This window comes from Myripristis murdjan, chromosome 14 (genome assembly GCF_902150065.1).
Source record: "Myripristis murdjan chromosome 14, fMyrMur1.1, whole genome shotgun sequence".
Taxonomy (NCBI): domain Eukaryota; kingdom Metazoa; phylum Chordata; class Actinopteri; order Holocentriformes; family Holocentridae; genus Myripristis; species Myripristis murdjan.
The window spans coordinates 10,246,513-10,268,590 of record NC_043993.1 but is presented as its reverse complement, the minus strand read 5'-3'; the positions used below and the strand labels follow the sequence as shown (position 1 = coordinate 10,268,590).

General features: G+C 40.9%; 1 protein-coding gene across 2 annotated transcripts in view; it reads right to left on the bottom strand.

Moving 5' to 3' along the window:
• kctd16b (potassium channel tetramerization domain containing 16b) overlaps window positions 1–22,078 on the bottom strand; it is a 94,902-nt gene that overhangs the window by 55,268 nt on the left and 17,556 nt on the right. Inside the window, exon 2 of one of the 2 annotated variants that reach the window (XM_030069143.1) lies at window positions 10,498–10,527. The exons of the other annotated variant lie outside the window; for it this stretch is intronic. Coding sequence (XP_029925003.1) covers window positions 10,498–10,527 — 30 coding nt within the window. The remainder of the gene's footprint in view (window positions 1–10,497; window positions 10,528–22,078) is intronic. 2 annotated transcript variants of the gene reach the window in all.

Genomic DNA, 22,078 nt, shown 5'->3' with positions numbered 1-22,078 from the left:
ATTGTCAGATAAAGTAGAAATACCTTGAAAATAGTCATTAAAAAGTGTGTATTTCACCAAGAAATTGTGTATTTAGATGCAACACTTCACTTGTTTCACATGGAGGCGAAAGGAATTTATAATAAACCTCATAAGATGCAAAGTGACAGTTCTGTCTAATCACTGATGATGACTATTACACCTGTGTTGTGGTTCTGTACCACTGAATTAAAATCAGTCCTGATGAGAATTAGCATAAGGACTGCAAGGACAAGCATTACACCGCCTTGGGCAAAAGCAACAGTGCATATTGCCGCGTTATAAACAATCAATTGAATCTTTACCAACAGAAAACAGTGTGCATAATCTGATCTTGGACATGCCCTTAGATGAAAGGAAGCCTGTCACAGCGAGCGCTTAGTCATTCTGGAACTAAAAACAGCTTCGTTCAGATATTTGATTGGACAAGAGTGCTGACTCCATCAAGTCCTTAGAAGTTTAGTCAGACAGTGTAATTGCTAATCGTTCAAGCTTGAGACACACCTAACAAGGCGTGCCGGGCCCCTCGCCTTGACTACATGCCATTCTCTATGGCTCTCTGGCAGTAGTGAAAGTGATAGGCTGTCCCCTGGGACTAGAATAATGTACATCTAGCAGCAGCTTCTAATGGGCTAATGGGGTGAGTGTGGAAAGAATGGAGAGCAGCTTCCTCCCTGACTGGAGAGGACAAGGAAAAAGTCAAAGAAACAGAGATGGGGGAGAAAAAAAAGATGAGAGGAGAGCGAGACAAAGTGAGGCAGATGCAGTGACAACCGCAAAAAAAAAAAAGTGAAAGATTCAAAGAGATATACAGCAGTATAAGCGACAGTGCAGTAATGGTGAGAGAGTGGGAGCGATAAAGACAGCAAGAGAAAGGCGGGGAGATGGAGGGAGTGAAAGGAGAATGGTAATGAGAAAGATAGGAAGACAGTGAGACAGACAGAGAAAGGGAGAAGGTGTAGACTGAGATAGGGTGCTGGCGGATGAAGACGCTGTGAAAGAGTGAAGAGATTGAGCGGGGAAGCAATTTAGAGCTCTAATCAGATTGCTATTGAATGTGCAGGAATTAGACTCTGGCCCTGAAGCCGTCTTGGCTACCACCAGCTGCACTCAGCATCCAACACCCAGCCGCTGTTGGACCCGCCTCAACCAGACAACACCGGTGCTCAGAACAGCCAGGAAATCAGCCCTGTGTGTGTGTGTGTATGTGTGTGTGTGTGTGTGTGTGTGTACATAAAGTTTGTGTGGTGGGTGTCCAACTGGCAGACGTCTGCGCCTCTGTATGTTTGCGTATCTGTACGTGCAATGCTCATTTGCCTCTGTGTGTGTTTGCATGTGTGTGTGTGTGTGTGTGTGTGTGTGTGTGCCTCTGCGTGCATGTGTGTGTGTAGATGAGAATGCTGCCGAGAAGATTAGCGGATTATATAAATGAGTTTAGAGTATTTGTAATGCCTGTGTCGAAAAGGAGATAAGATGCTAGTTATGGGCTACATTGTTCTTAAATGCTCAGCAAACAGCTACAGTAACTTGGAATTCAATTTATTCATTCCTAGATGTTATTAATATTACAAAAGGGAGCCATGTACAGTATGTGTTTTAATTCAAGATTCAGTGGAAAGCCTAAATTAATTTATTATGCGTTTTCTCCCTTTTCAATAAACACATCTTGCATTAAAGCTCATTATATACAGTTGCAGTTGATATATTGGAGTTGTTTTTGTTTTGTTTTTTAAAGAAAAGCTCTGAATAAATAATTAAACATACTGCTTTGTAGTGTAAATCTGTGTTATTTTAACATCAGAAGTAAGCTGTGCAAGTTGCTTTGATTGGAAAGAGTTGGGATTCAATGGGAAATAGGTGTAAATTGACTTGACCTAAATGACCCAATTGAGCTAAAATACTAACTGCCTAATTAACCCCTTGAACACTAATTTTCCCTTAATTTCCCTTACCTAGCCTCAAAGTTACAAAAACTCATTATGTAAAATTATATTACATAATGTATTTTTCTATATAGACATGTCCCTGTAATTCAACTGAATATATTTAGTATTTTTGCAAAACCTGGGGTCTCCAGTTAAATTTGAAATAAAGTCCTGAGGATGTGAACAAAGCTTGGCAGGGGATTATGCATTTGTAATAATGAATCCACCAATGGGATTGAAATTAAGGCGTTGGTACAACAGCTGAAGCAATATTTTTTCTTCCTTCATTTATCTTTTTTCTTTCTTTTTATTATTATCAGTAGCTATATCAGGGTACTGTATTTAGTTGGCTTTGCGCACTGCGATGGGAACTTATTTTGAGCACAGTTCACTGTCAGGGCAAATTGGTGCAGCGGGCAGAACTTAAGCATCATGGGTGATAGAGAAGGAGGAGGGGATAATGAGGAGAGAGAGAGAGACAGACAGAGAGATAGATGAGAGAATAAAGGGATGATGGAGATATGGAGATGGGTTTGCGCGATAGGAGAAGATAGGGAGAGAAAAGGGTGACAGAGAAAACTTGATGAAAGAGGGAGAGGAGCTGCAGCAGATAGGATCAGTGGACCTGATGGAGAGATGGGAAGCAAAAGAGAGAAAAAAAAGGGAAATTAACAGAAGTTGGAAAACAAACGAGACCAGAACTCTTCTCGTTTGCAGCCTTGTTGATCCTCGTTATCAGGATTAGCTTGTTTGTCTTGAATCACTGTAGACAGTTGGGGATTTTGGAGTCTCTGTCTGCCTCTGAGTCACACTTCCTTATGTAGAGTATTGCCTTTCCTCTCTCTACTGCTGATGGGGCTTCCTGCTTTAATGCTGCAAAGTGAGTGTGTGTTTGTCTGTAACTGTGTGTATGTGTGTGTGTGTGAGAGAGAGACAGTGGGTAAGTGGATGGCGCAGTATGAACAGGCGTTGTGCTGCTGCTCAGCATGTGAGTGAATGTGGAAGCAGAATTATGTCCAACTGATGTGATCTACATCCTCTGTCTCTCTTTCTCCGTCTCTCCCCCCTGTCTTTCTCCCCTTCCATCCACGTGAAACCTGACTACACTTTGATGTGTGAGAGACTCCGAGGAAAAACTTCATCTCCCTCCAAAGGCTTCAAACAGGGGAAGAAGCGTTTGAAGAGTGAAGGCAAACTTGCCTAATGGCGTGTGGGCGTGTGGAGGAAGAGGAAGGATACTGCCTATAAAAGTGAAATGATTTTGTGATTTAGCCTGTAATATAAACTCACTGGAATCCATGATAAAATTTCATTGCTTGCCGAGTGCTCTTTCCTAAATGTTCAGCAGGTTTAAAACAAACACACACACACACAAACATACAAGCACACCAAATGAGATGGGAGGAGGTGCCGCTCATTCTACAAAAATGACTAATGGCTCAAAATTGACACAAATTATGTTTTTAATAACTGTAGGTAAGCCCCCACCCGACAAAATAATGAAGCACCTTTACAGACAGGATCATCTACTGTATATTTCAGAGATGCTGAATAATGAATCTCAGGCAATGATTTCTCGACAGGACCTGAATGGAGAAAAAACGGTTATTGCACTGTTTGTTAATACAGAATAAAATGGTTATTATACTTCTTTGGTATGGTGACAAGCTAGAGTGGCCTTAAGTGTGTCACACGTACTTGAGAACTGTTCGGATATGTCATGCTGTGTACCTTGAAATTAAAAATTATCAGAAGAGCTGGGAACATTTAAATCTGTGTTTCCTGGTGTGTTAAAATTCAGCTGAAATCTGATATTAGTGACACAGTACAAAAGTGTCTGTTAATCTTAATAGGGCTATGAGATACCAAATGAAACACACACACACACACACAAAAAAAAAACCTCTTTCCACCTCAGAGAGTCAACAAGTCGCCAGAAATTTATATAGTTTATATGGACTCTAGCCCCAATACGATAAAAACACCCACCACTCTGACCATCTCAGTATGTTGATTTGAATGGGAAGGTCTGTTCTACTCCATTTTGGCATTGTCTATTTATAAATGCAGCTAAAAACATGTTGTGGAGGAACAGAAAAAACACAGGTAATACAATATGATTTAACATTTCAGCATTGCAACAATGAAGCAACTGAAATCTCTTTGCTTATGGAAAGAAAGCCTGTGCTGTCCTTTTATTAATGCTGCTTGACCACTGCATTTTCATTTTTGGAGAACAACAGAATCTTTCAGATAAACACATCAATTAGAAACACCCAATTAAACAATTAGCCCTAAATGCATGGTCGAGCTCAGCGGGAAGAGCATTATACTGGCACTGGCAACCTACATGGCGTGATTATCCTTGGGCAAACCCTCATAAGAACTCTGTGTACTCTCAGTGCTGTTATACGTATTTATTATTAATGCCTTTATCTATATCCACTACCTACAACAATGATGGATGTTAGTCACTCGTGCAGTGATGCAATGAAGCTTTTTGGTCCTTATGGGAGCCTCTGTCTCCTTGCTTTCCGCTATGAGTCAGAAATAAATGAACAAGGACAATAGCTGCCGAAGGATAACACTTGAACTTTGAGTGCATCTTCTTCATGCTTTCAATTGTTTTTTGCCAAATTTTTTCTCTCTTGTAGTGAATTGGTTCCATTTCAAGATCTGTCCCTCTGAGGTATACATGATCGAGTGGCAAGTTCAAGTTTTATGTTTTGCCAGGTTGCGTATGGGGAAGTTCATTATCCCCTCATTCTGCACAAAGAATGAGTTAAGGAGCTTGTCCCTCTGGGGAGTCAGTGAACTCTCCCCCGTTCAGTTCAGTTCAGCTCAGTTCAGTTTGGGTCAGCTTAGTGTTTTTTGTTTCATGTTCCCGTCCCCTTTGCCTTGCTGGACATCCGCTTGGAGGCAGCGTTTCAGAGAGCACTGAGCTGTCACTGAGGGATGCTCTACGTGATTTGCATCCCTGTCGATCAGAAAGGGTCTTTAGGGCCATGGCAACCCAACCTGGTGACCAGCCCTGGCAACTCATCCTGGCAACGCGCTCTGGAGACTAACTCGGATGAGAACCAGAGGGGCCTCATATTCACTTATGGCGCAGTGATCCAGCATCCATCAACATATAATAGAAGGAAAGTTTGGGGACCTCGAGAAAATGTTGCTTTCTTCAGTGAAAACTGGTAATAATAATAATAATACTAATAATAATAATAAAAGATTTATTTATGCTACTTCACCCATGAGCTTGATGCTCGAGTGGTGAGCAATTTAGGCAAAGAATGATTTACTCAGATGAGTTGATTCCTTGGAAGTGTTTTGGTGAACAGTCTTCTTCAGGCTTCAACCATCTACCAGTTATGCAAAAGAAAAAAGATAACATGCATGAGACAACTACAAAACCAGTGCTTTCTGCACACCAGGTTCAAAATAAAAGCTCTAAACACTAAGATTTTACAACCACACACTCAAACAGACAATCTAAAAAGAAATTACCTTGTTCCACTTGAATAACTGGTAGACCATGCTGTGGAGTACGCACACTTTCATTCATTTGAGCAATGACAACATGTTGGGTTACTAAAGTTAGAATCTGTCTGCTGAATCGACTTGTGCTGCTTCAGTGAAAACTGGCCAAAGGAATTAATTCAGGGTCACGTGTTGTTTTTGGAGAACATGGAATAAGCACTACAATCGACAAGCGCTATAATCTCAGGTGAGACAGATCAGAACGTGTCTCAAACATGGTTGATTTCTGAAAACAGTCTGAGCCACTGTTTGAGCTTTTGAAGCACACACACTTCAATACAGATACAGCTTGTGAACATCTATGTTTAGGCTGGCAGGTAAGAAGGCAAGTAGGTTAGATAGATAGATAGATAGATAGATAGATAGATAGATAGATAGATAGATAGATAGATAGATAGATAGATAGATAGATAGATAGAGAGGTCTTTTTTGCAGTGTATTTCTTTGTTGGTGCTGCTCCTTTGCAAATGTCGCCACCAGTTTGTTGACTGAGGCGAATTCTCACAAAGCAGAGAGAGGGGGAAATGCACGCTCATTCATCTACACCCTAATCTAGCAAACATTTGACTTCAAAAGTTCCTTCTTTGCACTGAGTACAAAGCAAATAAGTTCAAAGATGCGATATAGGGCATAATAACATTCTAGCCTGGGAGATCTCTTGCAGTGTTTCAAGTCAAGTCTTTCAAGTTTCATAATTTTGAGTTTTTTGAGTTTGTCTGTAAACAGGAGTTAGCAGAAAAAGTTCCATCTTTGTCTGATTCAATGTGGAAGTGAGAACAGTCTGAGAATAGTCAAGAAACGAACGCTACTGCGGTTAGTGGTGGTATTACCTCTGGTACTACCAACACTAAAACTGCATGTAGATGTGGTACTGTAGGACACTTGAGAATAACGCATTCAACACAATAATCCATACCTATTCAGTTTTACATCTGCCATTTAAAAATTTACGTCACATATTGTTAAACAGTACCAATGCCACTCCCTGCTGGCTGTACTGTATTACACCGCTACTACTGAAAGAAAGCATAAAATATTACTTTTGAAATAAATACTATAAATCGCTCAGGGACTGGATCATCACACAATTTATGGATTTTAAGTAGCGTATACAAAAATAGGTTGCACTGGGTTTTCCCGCAACATGAAATCAAATCATTTCTTCGTCATCAGCTGATTAGCCATAGTTTTACTCAAATATTGTAATCTCTTGGGGAATTGTAAGGATAGGGTCACAACTTTGGGGGGCTGTAAAACTCACGTTTCCAAGTTGTTGCAAAAATTTCAGCTCTACAAGCGTCCATATTCTGTACAATCACTGCACCACCTTTGTCAGCGTTCCTAGAGGTATCATGACACAAACTAACAAGTGCCTGACACTCTTTAAAGGATAGATTAGAGAAACTTCTATTGCTATTGGCCGTAGGTTTTAAACAAGGAAGAAGAATACTGGTCGACTAGCCTAGAGAAAGTGACCACTGAGGGGTTAATGGCTGGGGGAATGAATATACTGTGGGGTTTTGGATTGGGCATATCACTTCAGACAGATTCAGCAGGTACAGGAGGGATATGCTGTGTGTCAGGAAGTGCCAGCTGTAATTAAAATATGCAACAGAATGCCATAAAAACTGATACGCTCAAGTATACATCAAATAACTTGATTAAGGATAACACAGTAAAGCTCAAAAGCTAATCTCCGTCGTGTTCAAGTTTCCATCAGTGGGTCACTGTCTGAACCCCTCTATAGTTAAAATTCACCTTTCTGACCCCTAACTTGGCCCAACTACAGTTGGCATTTATGATCTTTTTAAATGGGGCGGCTGTAGCCTAAAGCCTGAGACAAGTTGGGTTTGTTATAGTCAAGGTGCCCTTGAGCAAGGCACACAGCCTCCAATTACTCCAGTGGAGCTGCTCAGTTGCCAATAGCAGAGAGCTAGAAAAGTCCCTGGGGTGACTGCATGAATGTAAAGCAGAATGTTGCTGGGAAAAAAAAGCATGCACAAGGAAAATTAAGATTAATTTCCTGGATAAATGAAGGTTGGGTGATTATAAAGGGACAACAGAGTCATTCACTCTTCGCTGTGCTAGAGAGAAGATTACCCTGTAGTCACAAAGGCTATCAGTGGCATTTGGCTTAAAAGAAAATTGAAAAATTTCTCTCTCACTCTCTCCCTCTCTCCTCCCCTCTCTCTCTCTTTGTCCCTTTTTCTTTCCCTCTCTCTCTTTCCCTCTCTCTCCCTTTCCTTTCCTTTCCTTCATGTTGAGAGCAGCCTCTAATTAATTAATAGCATGCAACTGGAAAATTGCTTCCACCCAGAGTTCTCTATTGTGTGCAATGCCAAGTCTCTATCGCAATTACGTTTTCTGTGGTGTTGTCAAAGAAATGATTGAGCATTAGTCACACTGTTATTATGTTAACTATTTCCTTTTATGTTTTATGATACATTCCAAAATTCATTTTCAGAACTTATGTACATTATTTTAAGTGTGTGTGTGTGTGTGTGTGTGTGTGTGTGTGTGTGAGAGTGTGTGTGTCTGCCAGTCTGTCTGTGTGTGCATTTGTGACTACATATATGTTTATGTACATGTGAGTTTGTGCAGTGGAGGCTCAATTAATTTCCAAAGCTGAAGCTCTAATGCAAGAAAAAATATTTTACTGGAGCTGTATTGAAAACAGCAGACGGCTCACATCCTTTGAAATCATCATTGCACGTAATTGTCGTGACCGGCCCAGAGTCTCACTTAGTCTGCTTCTCTATCACACATCACCAGTAACAGAGTTTAATATCACTATCATCTGTCATTTTCTCTTTGATCGTTCAAAGGCAGTGTTTGCCTATTAGAAGATCTGACGACTGGTGTGTCAAGAAAATCAACTGTTTTCACATTATCATCATGATTTCACATTCCAAAATGATCTATATATCATAATACGTCTCTCTCTGGCTCATCAATCGTACAGATAATGACATAATGATATATCTACGCTTTTATTGTGTTTATCTGTTGTCTACATCTTATGAAAACCCAGTTTTTACTGACGGTGCATTAAAATGCCTCAGCCCAAATCCCTATAGATCATTTATGTCTTACTCTGACTGGAATATTAACCTGAGTGACACTTCTTGATAATTCAGCAGTCTGTAGTTTGATAACAAGCAAAGGGAGCGTGCAGATGAGGGAATACATGCAGCAGTGGGCTAAGGTTAGAAAAGCAGACTTATGTCCACAAGGTTACTGTTAGTGGTTCCTCGAAAAATCCGTGTAGAGGCTTTGAAATCAAATATCACAATTGACCGAATACTTCAATATCAATATTGCTATTTTTCAGAATGATTATTGTTGGTTTCAAAAACTATGTATACACAAGATTTTTTGATAAACAGTCAGTACTGGATATGATGATCAGGCAGGTAAAGGCAAATATCAGAGCAACTACAACAGTCTAATAAATTCAGAAAATTGCATCCTTTTACTGTACTGCAGCTTTTAAAACCAGGAATAGACAACACTTCTGCCAACACTTTTGTTGTGAAATTATAATATCCAAAATCCAGGTAACTAGTCTTATATCAGCATATCAGTATAATAGTGATATACTGTATCAACCAGTCCTTTGTATGCTATGATATGGTACTGTGTGGTATGATATAGTTTTCATTGTTGTTTGAGAATGTGGTCCAAGTCCTACGTCAATATAGCTATACATACTGTATGTAGCTATATATAAACATGACTTGATGATTGAAATAATGTTTAGTTCATACTGTGATTCATTATCAACTGAATCACGATATAAAATTACATTATACCATGTTAAATATAAATACAGCACAGTTTAGTACTGTATAACCATCTCTGGTATTAAATAGTACAGTATAGGACAGTACAACATAATATAGCATACTATAGTATAGTATAGTACAGTACAATATAGTATAGTATAGTATAGTATAGTACAGTACAGCATAGTATAGTATAGTATAGTATAGTACAGTACAGTATAGCACAGTACAGTACAGTATAGTATAGTATGGTATAGTATTGTATAGCACAGTGCAGTGCAGTACAGTATAGTACAGTTCAGTATAGTATAGTGCAGTATAGTATAGTACAGTACAGTGTAACATAGTACAGTATAGTATAGCACAGTATAGTGCAGTATAGTATACGCATCACGCAGACTTATGCTGCAAGCACAAGTCTGAAAAGGCCAACATCCATACAGAATATTCAGTATTAGTGCAGACTGAGAGGGTATACAAGATATTCTTGTGCACCTCAAGTTTAATTACCAGGGCTGAATTTGTTTAAATTGCTAAAAATAAAACAGAGTACACTGGAGATCAAGGATCTGTGGTCAGATCCCATGAGCAGAAAAAAGTTCAGATGGTAAAACAGCATCTAAGATCAGAGCTCTTTCAGTTTTGCAGTCTGCCAACAAGTCCTCAGAGGAAGGAGCGATTGTTTCTCAAGTCACAATCACTGCTGACAAAGTCTCAAACATGCCATGGTGCCATTCCCTGAAATTAATTAAATCAGCTGACTGAATTAAGCCGTGGACATATTTAATGAAGTAAGTGAGAAGGAAAGAGGGAGAGAGGGAAAGAGTGAGAGAGGAGAAGATGAGGATTTTAATTGCAGCTGGTTAAATTACCATGGGCTTGCAGCATAAGTCTTTCATGGTTTGTGCTTTGTGACATGGTGTTGGTCACGGTTAGTGAAAAAAGGAAAGGAGGGGACTGAAAGGAAAGGGAAGGGAAGGGAAGGAAAGATGTGGACATATGAGAAAGAGGAGCATTGAAAACAACATGGCATCAATTAAATGCCCACTGCTATTTACATGTTAGCATTAAGCTGTTTGGAGTGATTATGCAACACGGTCAGCAGTAAATAAAACATGACCTGCAGCAAGTATCATGCAAATAAGCCAATCCACAACAGAGAGCATGCACCTTTGAGGCAGCTTGAGCCGCTGTAGCACATTCTCACTTTTTTCCCTTTAAATCATGGTGACAGGGTGGCAGGACAGTTAGAGAGGCTGCTCCTTAATCGAACTGTCACAGTTTTGACACTTGCAACAGCCTTGTATCCTGTCCAAGTGTCCTTGAGCAAGACACCGAACACCTAGCTGCTCACTCATTAGAAAGTTCTCTGGCTAAGGCTGTCAGCTAAATGTACAAAATGTCTCAATCATGGTGTTTTTACTTTAACACGGCTGACCCTTTTATCTACAATGAAAAAAGAGAGAGAGAAAAATATATATATATGTATAGGCAATAATTATTTTGCACATCTGAAGTAGTAAGATGTAATAGGGCTCTCTCTCTCTCTCTCTCTCTCTCTCTCTCTCTCTCTCTCTCTCTCTCTCTCTCTCTCTCTCTCTCTCTCTCTCTCTCTCTCTCTCTCTCTCCTGCTCTCCTTACAAACCTCCATACATTCAATTATACAAAACCACATGGGTAAAACATTGCATTTACAGGTCCAGAAGAGTCTTTGCTATTCAAATAAATTTTGAATGACCATATAGCTGACCCTGTTAAGATGACAGTCACAAACCACTTTCTGATGCTGAAACAAAGTATTCCATAACAACTTTATACACCAAGCACACTAAAGGGGCAGGACTATGATTTGATATATGGCAGAGGTTCAAATACATATTTCATCAGACTCAACCATGGTTCATACAATCTCAGGACATGAACATGCGCCCTAAAATGCAAATATGCTCCTTGCATGAAAGGTGTGAGAAATCCCTTTCCCCACCACAAAAGGACTACAGTTTGACATAGAAAAACCACGGTAGAGAAGTTTTGCAGCCATCGTGGTGAAAATATTTCATGTTCAGTTCCAAACTTGCTATGAATTTGTATACCACAAATAAACTTTTCATTTTCAGCAGTTTTTTAATTCTGTTGATTATGACCAAAACCTTACCTTGAATTTAACCAAAACCTTTACATGCCTAAACATAGCCAATATAATCCTAGCTTTATGCAACATATGCTGTTGTTGCTGTTGTTATTATTACTGTTGGCTAATTTTATTCCTGTTCCTTTATCATACACAACACACAAAATTCAAGAGGGAAAGGGTAGAAAGGCAAATAAACATTTGAAAGTGGGAATACAATATGATGTAAGCTTAAGAAAAGTTGTTTTAGTTGCCTAAACTTACCCATTAGCTAACTCTTTTAAGTGCAAAACCTTGAAAATGGCATCTCTAATTTGTGCTACTGTCACCTTGTATTCTTCTGGTCATTTGTGTCCAGAACAAAAGCTGCAATACAGAGGTTTTTACATATTCACAGTCCACACTGACCCACATGGCACAAGGACAACTGAGCCTCTTGCACAGTGCAAGGAGATGATGCAAGACATGTAACATAATAGTGTATTCATATCAGTGAAAACCTAAAGTCATTCCCTCTCTGCATTCAGGCAGCAGTGCATCGTTATAGGTGAGTGTCCAGCTTTAAATGGAACTAACGATCTTGAAGTGAAGTGATACAATTTTCTTAGGCGCTTCACGGTCACAAAACAATGCTCAGATTTACGACGACATTAAAACATGTAAGCCAAGCTCTTGACTTGACAGCAATCTTTGTTATATTGTTATAGAAGAGCGCTGTTGTCAGAGAGAGTGAGAGTAAATTAGCTTGAGATGTCAAATCCGACTGCAAATTCAGAATTCTCAGTGTATGTGAGGAGCGCTAACCACGTACTTCACTGCATGTAGTAGGCCCATGTGTCACGGCTGTTACGGGTAATTACGGTGCTTCAAACGCATCTACAACCTGCCTGGCACTTGATTTATCAGTTACCAACACGAATTGCAGCCTTAAGCCTCCCTTAGCAGATGGTTGCGTTGCGCCAAGAAATTTGTTTACGTTCAGAAGTGCTGTCTAAGCAGGTACCTTGCATCTGCTGTCAAAATACCTGACTTCACTTACTGAGACTATCCTCCGTAAAAAAAAAAAAAAAATAAAATAAAAAAAACGACTCCCTAGGTCGTTTGTACAGCAGCCCATTCCGACCTATAGTTATGTTGTCAAGTTTAAAAGTGACCTCTAGTGGTCCTGTAAATAACGACGCTGTGGTGTGGTATTAAAGGAGCGACAAAGGCCACGTAAGCGGGTTGGAGGGGCAGTGGACAAGCCAAGCAACATGCCTCTCACCAGCTCACCCTGCTTCAAATCTAATTAGGAGCAGTGTTTTAAGTAGCTAACTGATATCAGTAAATATTTCCTGACCTGAACGCTGACCTTTTCCTAACCTTAACCATTACAACAAACTAAGCTTAACAGTAACCTAACCATAACCAAATATTTTCAGTGGCTAGGGAGTTTGCAAGGCCAACTTGCTCAGGAAACGGTCCTTTTGGTTGTATTAGAGGCGCTCCTGTGGGTCATATTAGTGAGTTGGAACAAACTTCGCACTATTCAGGGCGTGGCCGGATGTGTTCCATACTTAAAACTTTCAACACGCAAACAGCACTGCAGCAGCAATTTTCTACCCTATGTGATTTAGGGTTGATTTCCTCTTTATAACATTGCTTCCACTTATACACCATGAAATCTCCTTTTTATTCATTTTCATTTCAGGCCCCAAGCTGGGTGCTGCAAAATCAGGATGAAACATCCATAGCATCTATCTGTTTTTCTGTATGCTGTGAAGCTTGTGGTCCCCAGAGCACACCGAGGCACACATAAATTGAATTCAATAGAGAATTCCATTTGGGATCAGACATTTCCCAGAGCCATCAGCATTGGTATCATAACGCACAAAAGACACCCAGTGTGTTTCAGCCAGAACAATCAGGACTTCAAAGGCCCCCACCCTGAGAGGGACTGTGGAAAGTCATTTTCAGGCAAACCTCAAGGTCATGTCTCTCTGTGAAAGGCTCTCTACTGAAGAGTTTCTTTCGGACGCTTTCATACTGCTTTAAAATGAACACTGGTGAAAACAAGACACATCATGTACTATTTTTATCTTTGATGTTGCCTGCTGCTCTTTTTCTGACAGAGGCACCCATCGTTGAAAACCGTCGTCATGCACTGTCCTGCACTTATTCTGCATTACTACAGCCACCGCTGGCTATGCTTTCACACATTATGAAGCCAAACTGACTAAGCATATTAGAAAAAAAAAACATTCAAGAGAATGAAATGTAAAATTTAAATTCATGAACAATCTTTCATAATGTTGGTGGGATGATGAGGCAGTAAATGACTCCACCTGTAACCTGCCCCCCACCCACCCCCACCCATCTCTACCTCTATCTCTTCTCTCTCTATTACCCTTCCAGACAATTACCTTGGCGTCTCATATCAGAGGTCACAGTTGTAAAGGTCATGTCACTCTAGCTATAGCTGGCATCTCAGGATGCCTACATTTTATGGCACAGACACACACCCACACACAAACAAACACACACGCAAACACACACACCTACACACTCAGAGACTCAGGGCTCTCATGGTATGTTAAGGATTACACTCTCTAAAACAGGCTGATGCAAGGATTAATCTTTCTTGTCTTGACATGGGGGCAGAAGCATAACTAAAATAAGTATATATGTTGCACACACACACACACACACACACACACACACACATCTCCCCTTTGCGCCTCAGTTTCATTTCACCGGGTGTTTGTGATTTTGTGCATTTGTTGCATGTAATGCATTCAGTAACATCAAGGCTGTACATTACCAATGCTACATTAAACCTGTATCTTTTACACCACTTAGGAATCATATGATTATGACTACATTGTATAAAAAATATATCCATCTTAACAAGTTACTCTGCCTCATATTCTGCCTTCTTTCAACATATAGATTAAAAATAAATTAAAAAGGGAAAAAATATCGGAAACTATCGGGTCTGTCTTATCCAACTGGCAGATTTTTTTTCTCACTCTTTTTAAGAAGAACAAGATTTGGAACACTGAATATGATACTAAATATCTTGTTAAAGGGGATTTTTTTCAGTGTGTCTCGAATTATAGTGCTCTCCGTTAGGAACAGCTTCTCCAACAATGAAGAGCACAAACCAAAGAGCTGCACTGCTGTCTTTTGTTTGAGGTGACTGCAGGTGACAGAAATCTTTATGAAAGGTCAATTGTCCAGTATCATTCTAGATACTTAACTTCATTTCACACCCATTCAGATTCCAAAATGAGGTCTATAAATGTCTAATAGCCCTTTATACGTTATAGAAATGGAACTTGAGGGGGAAGTCAGTTGCATGTGGATTCTGATTTTTTTTTTTTGTTAATAGGAAATTGTATTAGGAAGGCAAGGGGTGTATCTTCTATTATATCTCTATTTTTTCCTTATTTTTTACAAGCAAGTAATCATACTAATAACAGATCATTTAATCTGGAAAAAATAAAAATAAAAAATAAAAAAAGCTAAATTCAGGTTACATTTTTTTTTTTTAAATAACCCTGGGCTGATTGTTGTTGCTCATGTAATTAAAGGAATGTAGCTACAGTTGTTCCACAACATTGTCTGTCTCTGTTTGTGCCTATCCATCTGTGTCTGAATGTCTTGTTTCATACACGTGAATGCTTATGTATGTGTTTGTGTGCATGCATGCATTCAGTATGTGTGCCGTTTCCTCTGCTGCGTGGGCTCCGGGGTGGTGGAGGCTTCAGAGGCCCCGCCAGCCAACAGCTTCCCTGTCAGAGTCCTGCCTTATCTGATGATCCATGAACGTGCGAAGAGGCAGAGAAGGCCAACCCATAGAGGGGAAATATAACTTGATAATAGCAGATCAGATCTCTTCCTCTTTCATAACGTGCGACCTTGCAATTTATGGTGCATATAAGGTTATGGATGCATGAGGAAGATTTCCAGGAGGGATACAGATTATATAGGCGGATGTGGACTGGGAGACCGTGGGTATAATTTCCCAGGAAAAACAGAGGAGCGGAAGTGAATGAGTAATGCTCTCTCCTGCTGCTGAGGTGCCTTTGAGAGAGGTTTGTAACCCATAATTGCTCCAGTGGAGTGGCTTACTTTCCAACAGTAGAGGACTGTTTTTACCCAGCGGCTGATGAAACAGGGTAATGCCAAGGAAGAGCTCTTCCCTGAGTAAATAAAGGTTAAAAATAAACAACAAAGCATGTTCTCATCTCCAATGAATCACCTGCCCACTCAAGACTCAATCATGCAGCCTTAAATCAGGGTGAAAGATTCCTCAAGCTAAATTTAAAGCTGCTCAGCACCATTTTACTGCTGGCCAGAATAAAATATCACAAAATCTCAAAATGAAAGACCAGGTCTGTGTTATTGCGTTGATTGATTTGTGTTCTTGTGAACTTCTAGGGCCATGGGTGTACGTGGCAAAACATAAGATATTTTTCCACACCAAGAAACAACAGCATTTGTGAGGCCTATAAGCTCAAAATGTTATAAATTTCTAAAGTTATAAAGCATTTCATAACTGCACTATGATTCAAGACATTTTATTGCTTTTTAGGATCCACAGACATCCATCCAAATGAATGCCCAAAAGCAGACATCGTTCTGCTTTGGTGTTTGGCTTAAATTGATATTTGAGACAATGCCCATCTAAGTTTAAAAAAGCCATTTGGCAACGCTTTGCAACACTTTAAAACCTCAAGCACCTCTTCCTAAACAACAGCATCCCATCATGCACTCTGAGTGGTGTTGCTAAGTGACACTGTTGAAAAGTTGTTGGCCAAGTGCCGGACAGGGTCAGTGGTATCACAGGTTGACGGCGGGACAGTGGACCACAGTTAGCTATGCACTTAGAAGTGAGGAGTCCACTCCAACACCAATCACAACACTGTTCATCCATTAGGAAAACAGTCAAGCTCTGCATTATTGCAAGAATAACCTTAATTGAAAAATCCAACCTGAAACACTTTAAAACACATTTAAAACAGAGATTTGCTACTTACATTGAGTTTCTGGAACTGTTTTTGCTTTTTTAGGGTTTGTGTCTCCCGTTGGTAAACATGCCAAATGCTCACTGAGAGCAGCTGCAGCTACAATGGAGCTGAATGGGTGAAAGAAGTGAGCTGTCCTTTTGTGCTGGATTTCTCTTTGTATTTTTCTTAAACATTGCTGCAAAAAAAAAAAGCGAGTCTACAAAGAACATTGAAATCTGACAGCTAATTTCTCTGCTTTAAATTGTTGATTTTTTTTTTCTTTTTCCTATTAAATGCCATCATAAGCATGCTGAAAATATTTCCCAGTGTCATAAGTGGTTTAGCTTTGGCCACAGACAAACAAAAATACAATATCAAACAAGATTACTGCACCAAAAACAAGCATAAAGTAAATCTGGTTTCCACAGTTAAAAAAAAAAAAAAAGAAAGGAAAGAAAAGAAAAGAAAACATGTGCTCTCATTCATTTCCATAAGTCTGTGCTATCTGTCATGTTGTTGAGTTTGACAGGTGGAGCATTGTGTTTACAAATGGTGGCTGTATGATTTTGGAGCCAAATTCCTTTGTACCACATATGGTCACAAAAACAGGCAAATCAAGACTTCAAGCGGCTGAGTGGGGAGTTGGAGGTGGTCTGGTGGCCTCTCTATCCACCAGGTTGAACTCACTGTTCACCATCACTCACTCATCACGTATGAGTGAATGAAATGTGTGTGGTGTGGTGTGGTGAACGCAGCAGCCTGTTGCTAACCACACTGCAGGATGGCTGAATCCCTGAATATGTGCCTTCTTCTTAAATTGGTTCAAAATGTTTTGTAAATGATGTTGAAACACTGAATAATGATCTGTGACCATGAAACCAGCTGAAGGGGAAATACATCAGAGCCACACAGCCGTCAAAATGCATCCATATCACGCATCCACTCAGAGTCAAGCACCCACCCGGGCCACAGTACAACACAAAAGATATTATTATATGGATCTTTAATATGCCCGCTACAGTATGACACGTCTCCACAGAGGTGAATCAAAATGAGAACCGGCTGCCAGTCTGTCAGCTTCAAAACCGATTTCCAGCTAAATTCCAAAACAAAGTCATCACATCCCGCCACAGAGGCCTCAGCACCTCGCCTCCCCAAAATGAATTCCTACTGAGCCGCATTCATCACAGTGTAACTGAGCTGGTTGCAGGAAGTCCACCGCTCAGCGTGAATGCACAAAGTCATCACTTCAGTCTGCTGGTAGCCACATATATGAGAGGCATCCATTCACATTAGCACCCCACCCACTCAACCCACATCACTCACACTCTCCCTGGACTACTCCATATTGATAATAGATTCCTGTCTTACCGTAAGCATTAGGGGAGTGTGTGTGCCTGCTTCTGTGTGTGTGTGTGTGTGTGTGTATCCCCAGTAAACCACTGTGTGCCCCACCCAGCCCTGGCCTGCCCCATCTGGATATTTGGATTGCAGTCTAATGTGTTTTGATTTCTGGAGGTCATCATGACACATCCTGCACTCACATTCAGTATTTGAAACACACCTACACACACACACACACACATAAACACAAATGCATGAGCATACACATGACTGCACACAGAAATGTACAGAAGAGACACTGTAAATGGGAGCAGACTGAACTGGAAGATACATTCTTCCAGTCAGTCATTCGGTGTACAGTATGATTCAGATGCGCACACACACACACACACACACACACAGACACACAAACACACACGCACACATAGGTAGACAATTTCCCTCTGTGACAATAAGCGGCTTCCCACTACCACTTTCCATCGTAGTGAGGGGTCACGAAAAAATAACCGCCATGGGCACAGAGACGAGGACAGAGCCACACAGAGAGAGAGAGAGAGAAAGAGAGAGGGAGAGAGAGAGAGAGAGAGAGAGAGAGAGAGAGATTTTTAATTCCATTCTCATTGTTGCATTCAGAAAACAAGTGACAATACACACAATAACAACATAAACCCTTGTGCTAAAGCCCACAAAACCACCAGTAAAAAAAAAAAAAAAAAAAAACATAAATGATGGGGCGCTGAAGGAAAGAAAGCCCCAGTGAGTGTTTGGCCACCCAGACTGAACCACTGTACACACACCACCACAATGCAACTTTCTTTTTTTTTTTTTTATCAGCACATAATAACGTAGAAGACAGAAAAATAAAGAGCCAAAAAGCTGTATTGGTTCTACTGTATGTGTGGTGTGTTTTTGCAGTGTGCGTATGTGTGTGTGTGTGTGTGTGTGTGTGTGTGTGTGTGTGTGTGTGTGAGAGAGAGAGAGAGAGAGAGAGAGAGAGAGCATTTGTGTGCATCTATAGTTGCTTGTGGAAAGACAAGCTGCTTACCTACAATATTAAACCCACCAGTGATTTGCTGTGTTTTTGATCACTATAACCTCAGCCCGGGCAATATAGAGCTAAAGGTCAAAGGTCAAGCTGGTTCATTAAGTTTCGGTGTCAGAGGTCTCTCTCCACTGGTAGAAAATTGCTTTGTGTAACAGAATCTCCGCTGGGGAGAAGACGTTTTACAGCATAATGAGAGTCTGCAGACTGAATTTCTTGTATTTTATTTTTTGTTTTTCGCTTCACTGCATTTCATTGTTGCAAGTCGGTAGGGTGTTTACGAACAGTGGTGAGTTCCCAAGGGACTTAGTATTGCCTTGTGGCCCAAACTCTGACTCTCCCTTTAGATGATAAGAGGTCAGAGGTCTGGCAGAGGTTGCTGCAAAGTCAGGCGGTTCTCTCTCCCGTAACAATCACCTCGTACAATAGAAACTGCAGCAGAAAAGAAAGAGTTCTCAGGTCTAAAGTGCCTGCAACTGCAAGTTAAAATCCAATGAGATGAAACTTTAACAATCCCCATGGGGGAGCTGGGCAACAGTTCACAATATGGCGATTTTTTTTTGTTTTGTTTTGTTTTTTTCCCCTTGCATTTCTGTTTTCACACTTGGCCAGTGGTGCCTTCTAATTGAGTGCAAAAATACACCTAACAAGGCACCCGGCCTCACTTACAAATGGCTCCAGTCCCACTCATCCTTCTTGTGCTGACCTTTAGAGGGTTATTTTACGGTTTTGTGGACGGCCGGCTTGTATGGTCGGTTGGGTCGAGTATTTATGTTTTATAGGTTTAATAGCAAGAGCAGCCAACAGCCAAGAAGTGCAGCTTCACTATACTGAGGGCAGCTCTCTTCATCGCTCTCACTTTCTTGCCTGTCTGTCTCTCGGCGTCTCTCTCCCTGTGGAAGTGGGGTGGATTTGACGACTAATAAAGAAACAGCCGACAAAAGGATGAAAACAAAAACAGCAGGGAGCTACAGAGGAGCCGCAAAAAGAGAGCGACAAGCAACGGTGTGGTTGCTGTTTTGGCTGCTGCTGTTAATTTCACTCCTTTGTCTCTCACTATTGTTGGAGTGAAAGAGAGATAGAAAGATTGATGGAGCGAGAGGGGGAGAGAGACAACGGTGACAACAATAGTAACAACTGTTGGAGAAAAGGAGGGAGAAAAATAAAAAGAACAGCGACCAAACAGGAGACAATTCCAGCTCTTGCGGGGAGAGGAAAGGCAAGACAGGGAGAGAGATGGACTGGCAGGGAAACAGAAATAGAGAGTGAGAGAGAGAGAGAGAGAGAGAGAGAGAGAGAGAGAGAGACATAGAAAGAGATACTGAGACAAGCCTAGAGCAATGAAAACCACACGAAACAAACAACAACCAACTCCAGCTCTCACAGGGAGACAGAGAGAGACAGAGAGAGCAAGAGAGAGAGAGAGAGAAAGAAAGAGAGAAATGGAAGGAGAATCAGGGAAAAAGCTCTACTAGAGGCCTGGAGAAGCAGAAAAACAGCAGCGAAACCAAAAACATCCGCCAGCAGCTCTTGCACTGGCAGCGATAGCACTCTGCGAGCTCCAGGTGAGATGTTTGAAATCAGTGAAACACCAGCCGGAGATTGTTTATGGAAGACAGAAGGCTGAGCTCTCGGCACAATACCTTGATGCTTTAAATGCTCCAGAGAAAAGCAAAAAAAAAAAAACCTGATCTGCACAACTGGCAGAAAATCAAATGCTCAAAGCAGCAAAGCCCACGAATACAAAACAGGAAGGTGAGACCTGAGCTGAAAAGAAAACAAAAAAGAAAGGGAAAAACAAGCTCGTGGGGTACGTACTCGACGCCCACTTGTAGATGTCAATCCAAAACGTATTTTTATTTTGCCAGCAAGCCGAATCTAAGCATCTTATTTTGTGTTTTTGCAAGCCTGTTTGTTCTCCATGATGGCTCTCACGCATTCAGCTGTCTCCACTGCCCATTGGTTTTGTAAAATTGTAAAAACCGATAACGCTGCAGCGCTAACAGGCACAAAGATACACCGATAGCATCATCAGAGAGTTGGCTATGCCCCACAGCTACTGGAAGGCCGGCATGTTTGTGCAGAGTAGTGGGAGGAAGAAATGCTCTTTTCATCTCCTCTTCACTTCTTTCTGCTCTCCTCTTACCTCTGCCGTGTCCTCACATCTCCCTATCTCTCTTAATTCATTCATCACCATCTCCTGCTCTTTTTTTTCTGTCGTATTCGCATGTTTTACAGCATATGTCATTTGATGGCATATAATAGATCAGGGTTTCTCGGGCGTCATCACCTCTAGGCTTGTTTTCTTCCCACAGAGATGACATTATTATTATTGCATTATTGCACTCACATGCACTCATAAATACTGAAATAGTTCTTTTTCAAAACACTTGTCTTGCACTCGTCTTTTCAGCATGACTTTTTTGATTGAACTCAGCTTTGTCCGCATCTGTGTCCAGACTTGACACTAAAATGTGACCTACCTGATCAGATAGTGATCAGATATATTCCTGCGCAAAGAGGTATTGATAAAATATCCGGATTATGTCGACATCTGTGCACACCGCACTGAAATCCAATCAATCATCCGATCATCCAGATGAGAGCAGGATTTGATCTCAGGGTGCACAGACTTGATAGTTATTGCATCCTGGCATAACCGGATGCCAAAATGTCATGGTTGTGAGTTTTTTTTGTGTGTGTTTTTGGACTTGCTGAACTCTTTGTCTTTTGAGTTGTCTGCTCCCTCCCCAGTGTTTCCCTCAGCCAATCCTCTGTGTTCCCCTGTCTTGTGTTCCAGCCCCTTCTCCAGGTGTGTCTTGTTTCCCCAATTACATCCGAGTGAATATAAGCCTTGTTTCAGTTCAGCTCTTTGTCTGGTTGTTGTCTCTGCTGTGTGGCATGCTCATGTCTCCAGTGTTTCCTGTGTTCTTGGCATTCCCAGTGTTTGCTAGTGCTTCCAGTGTTCCAAGTGTTTTGAGTTTTGGTTATTAAATAGTTTTGCATTCTTCAGTGAAACCTGCCTCCGCTCCTGCATTTGGGCCCACTTTCTCTCTTCCTCATGTGATACAAAAATTGCACTGAAAAGATAAGCATCGTTTCTGTTACATATTTATGAAAAACACCAACAACCACTGGCGTTTTCATGATGTTGGGCTGGTGGAGCTCTAAGATGCGCTCAAGGCCCACTGCTGGGCCACGACCCATTGGTTGAGAAACTGTTACAGATTATGTACAGGATAATCACCAAGTAGATGGCGTTTAACGGTTTTAAGGCAGATGGTTATGCCGTAATTTGCCTTGAA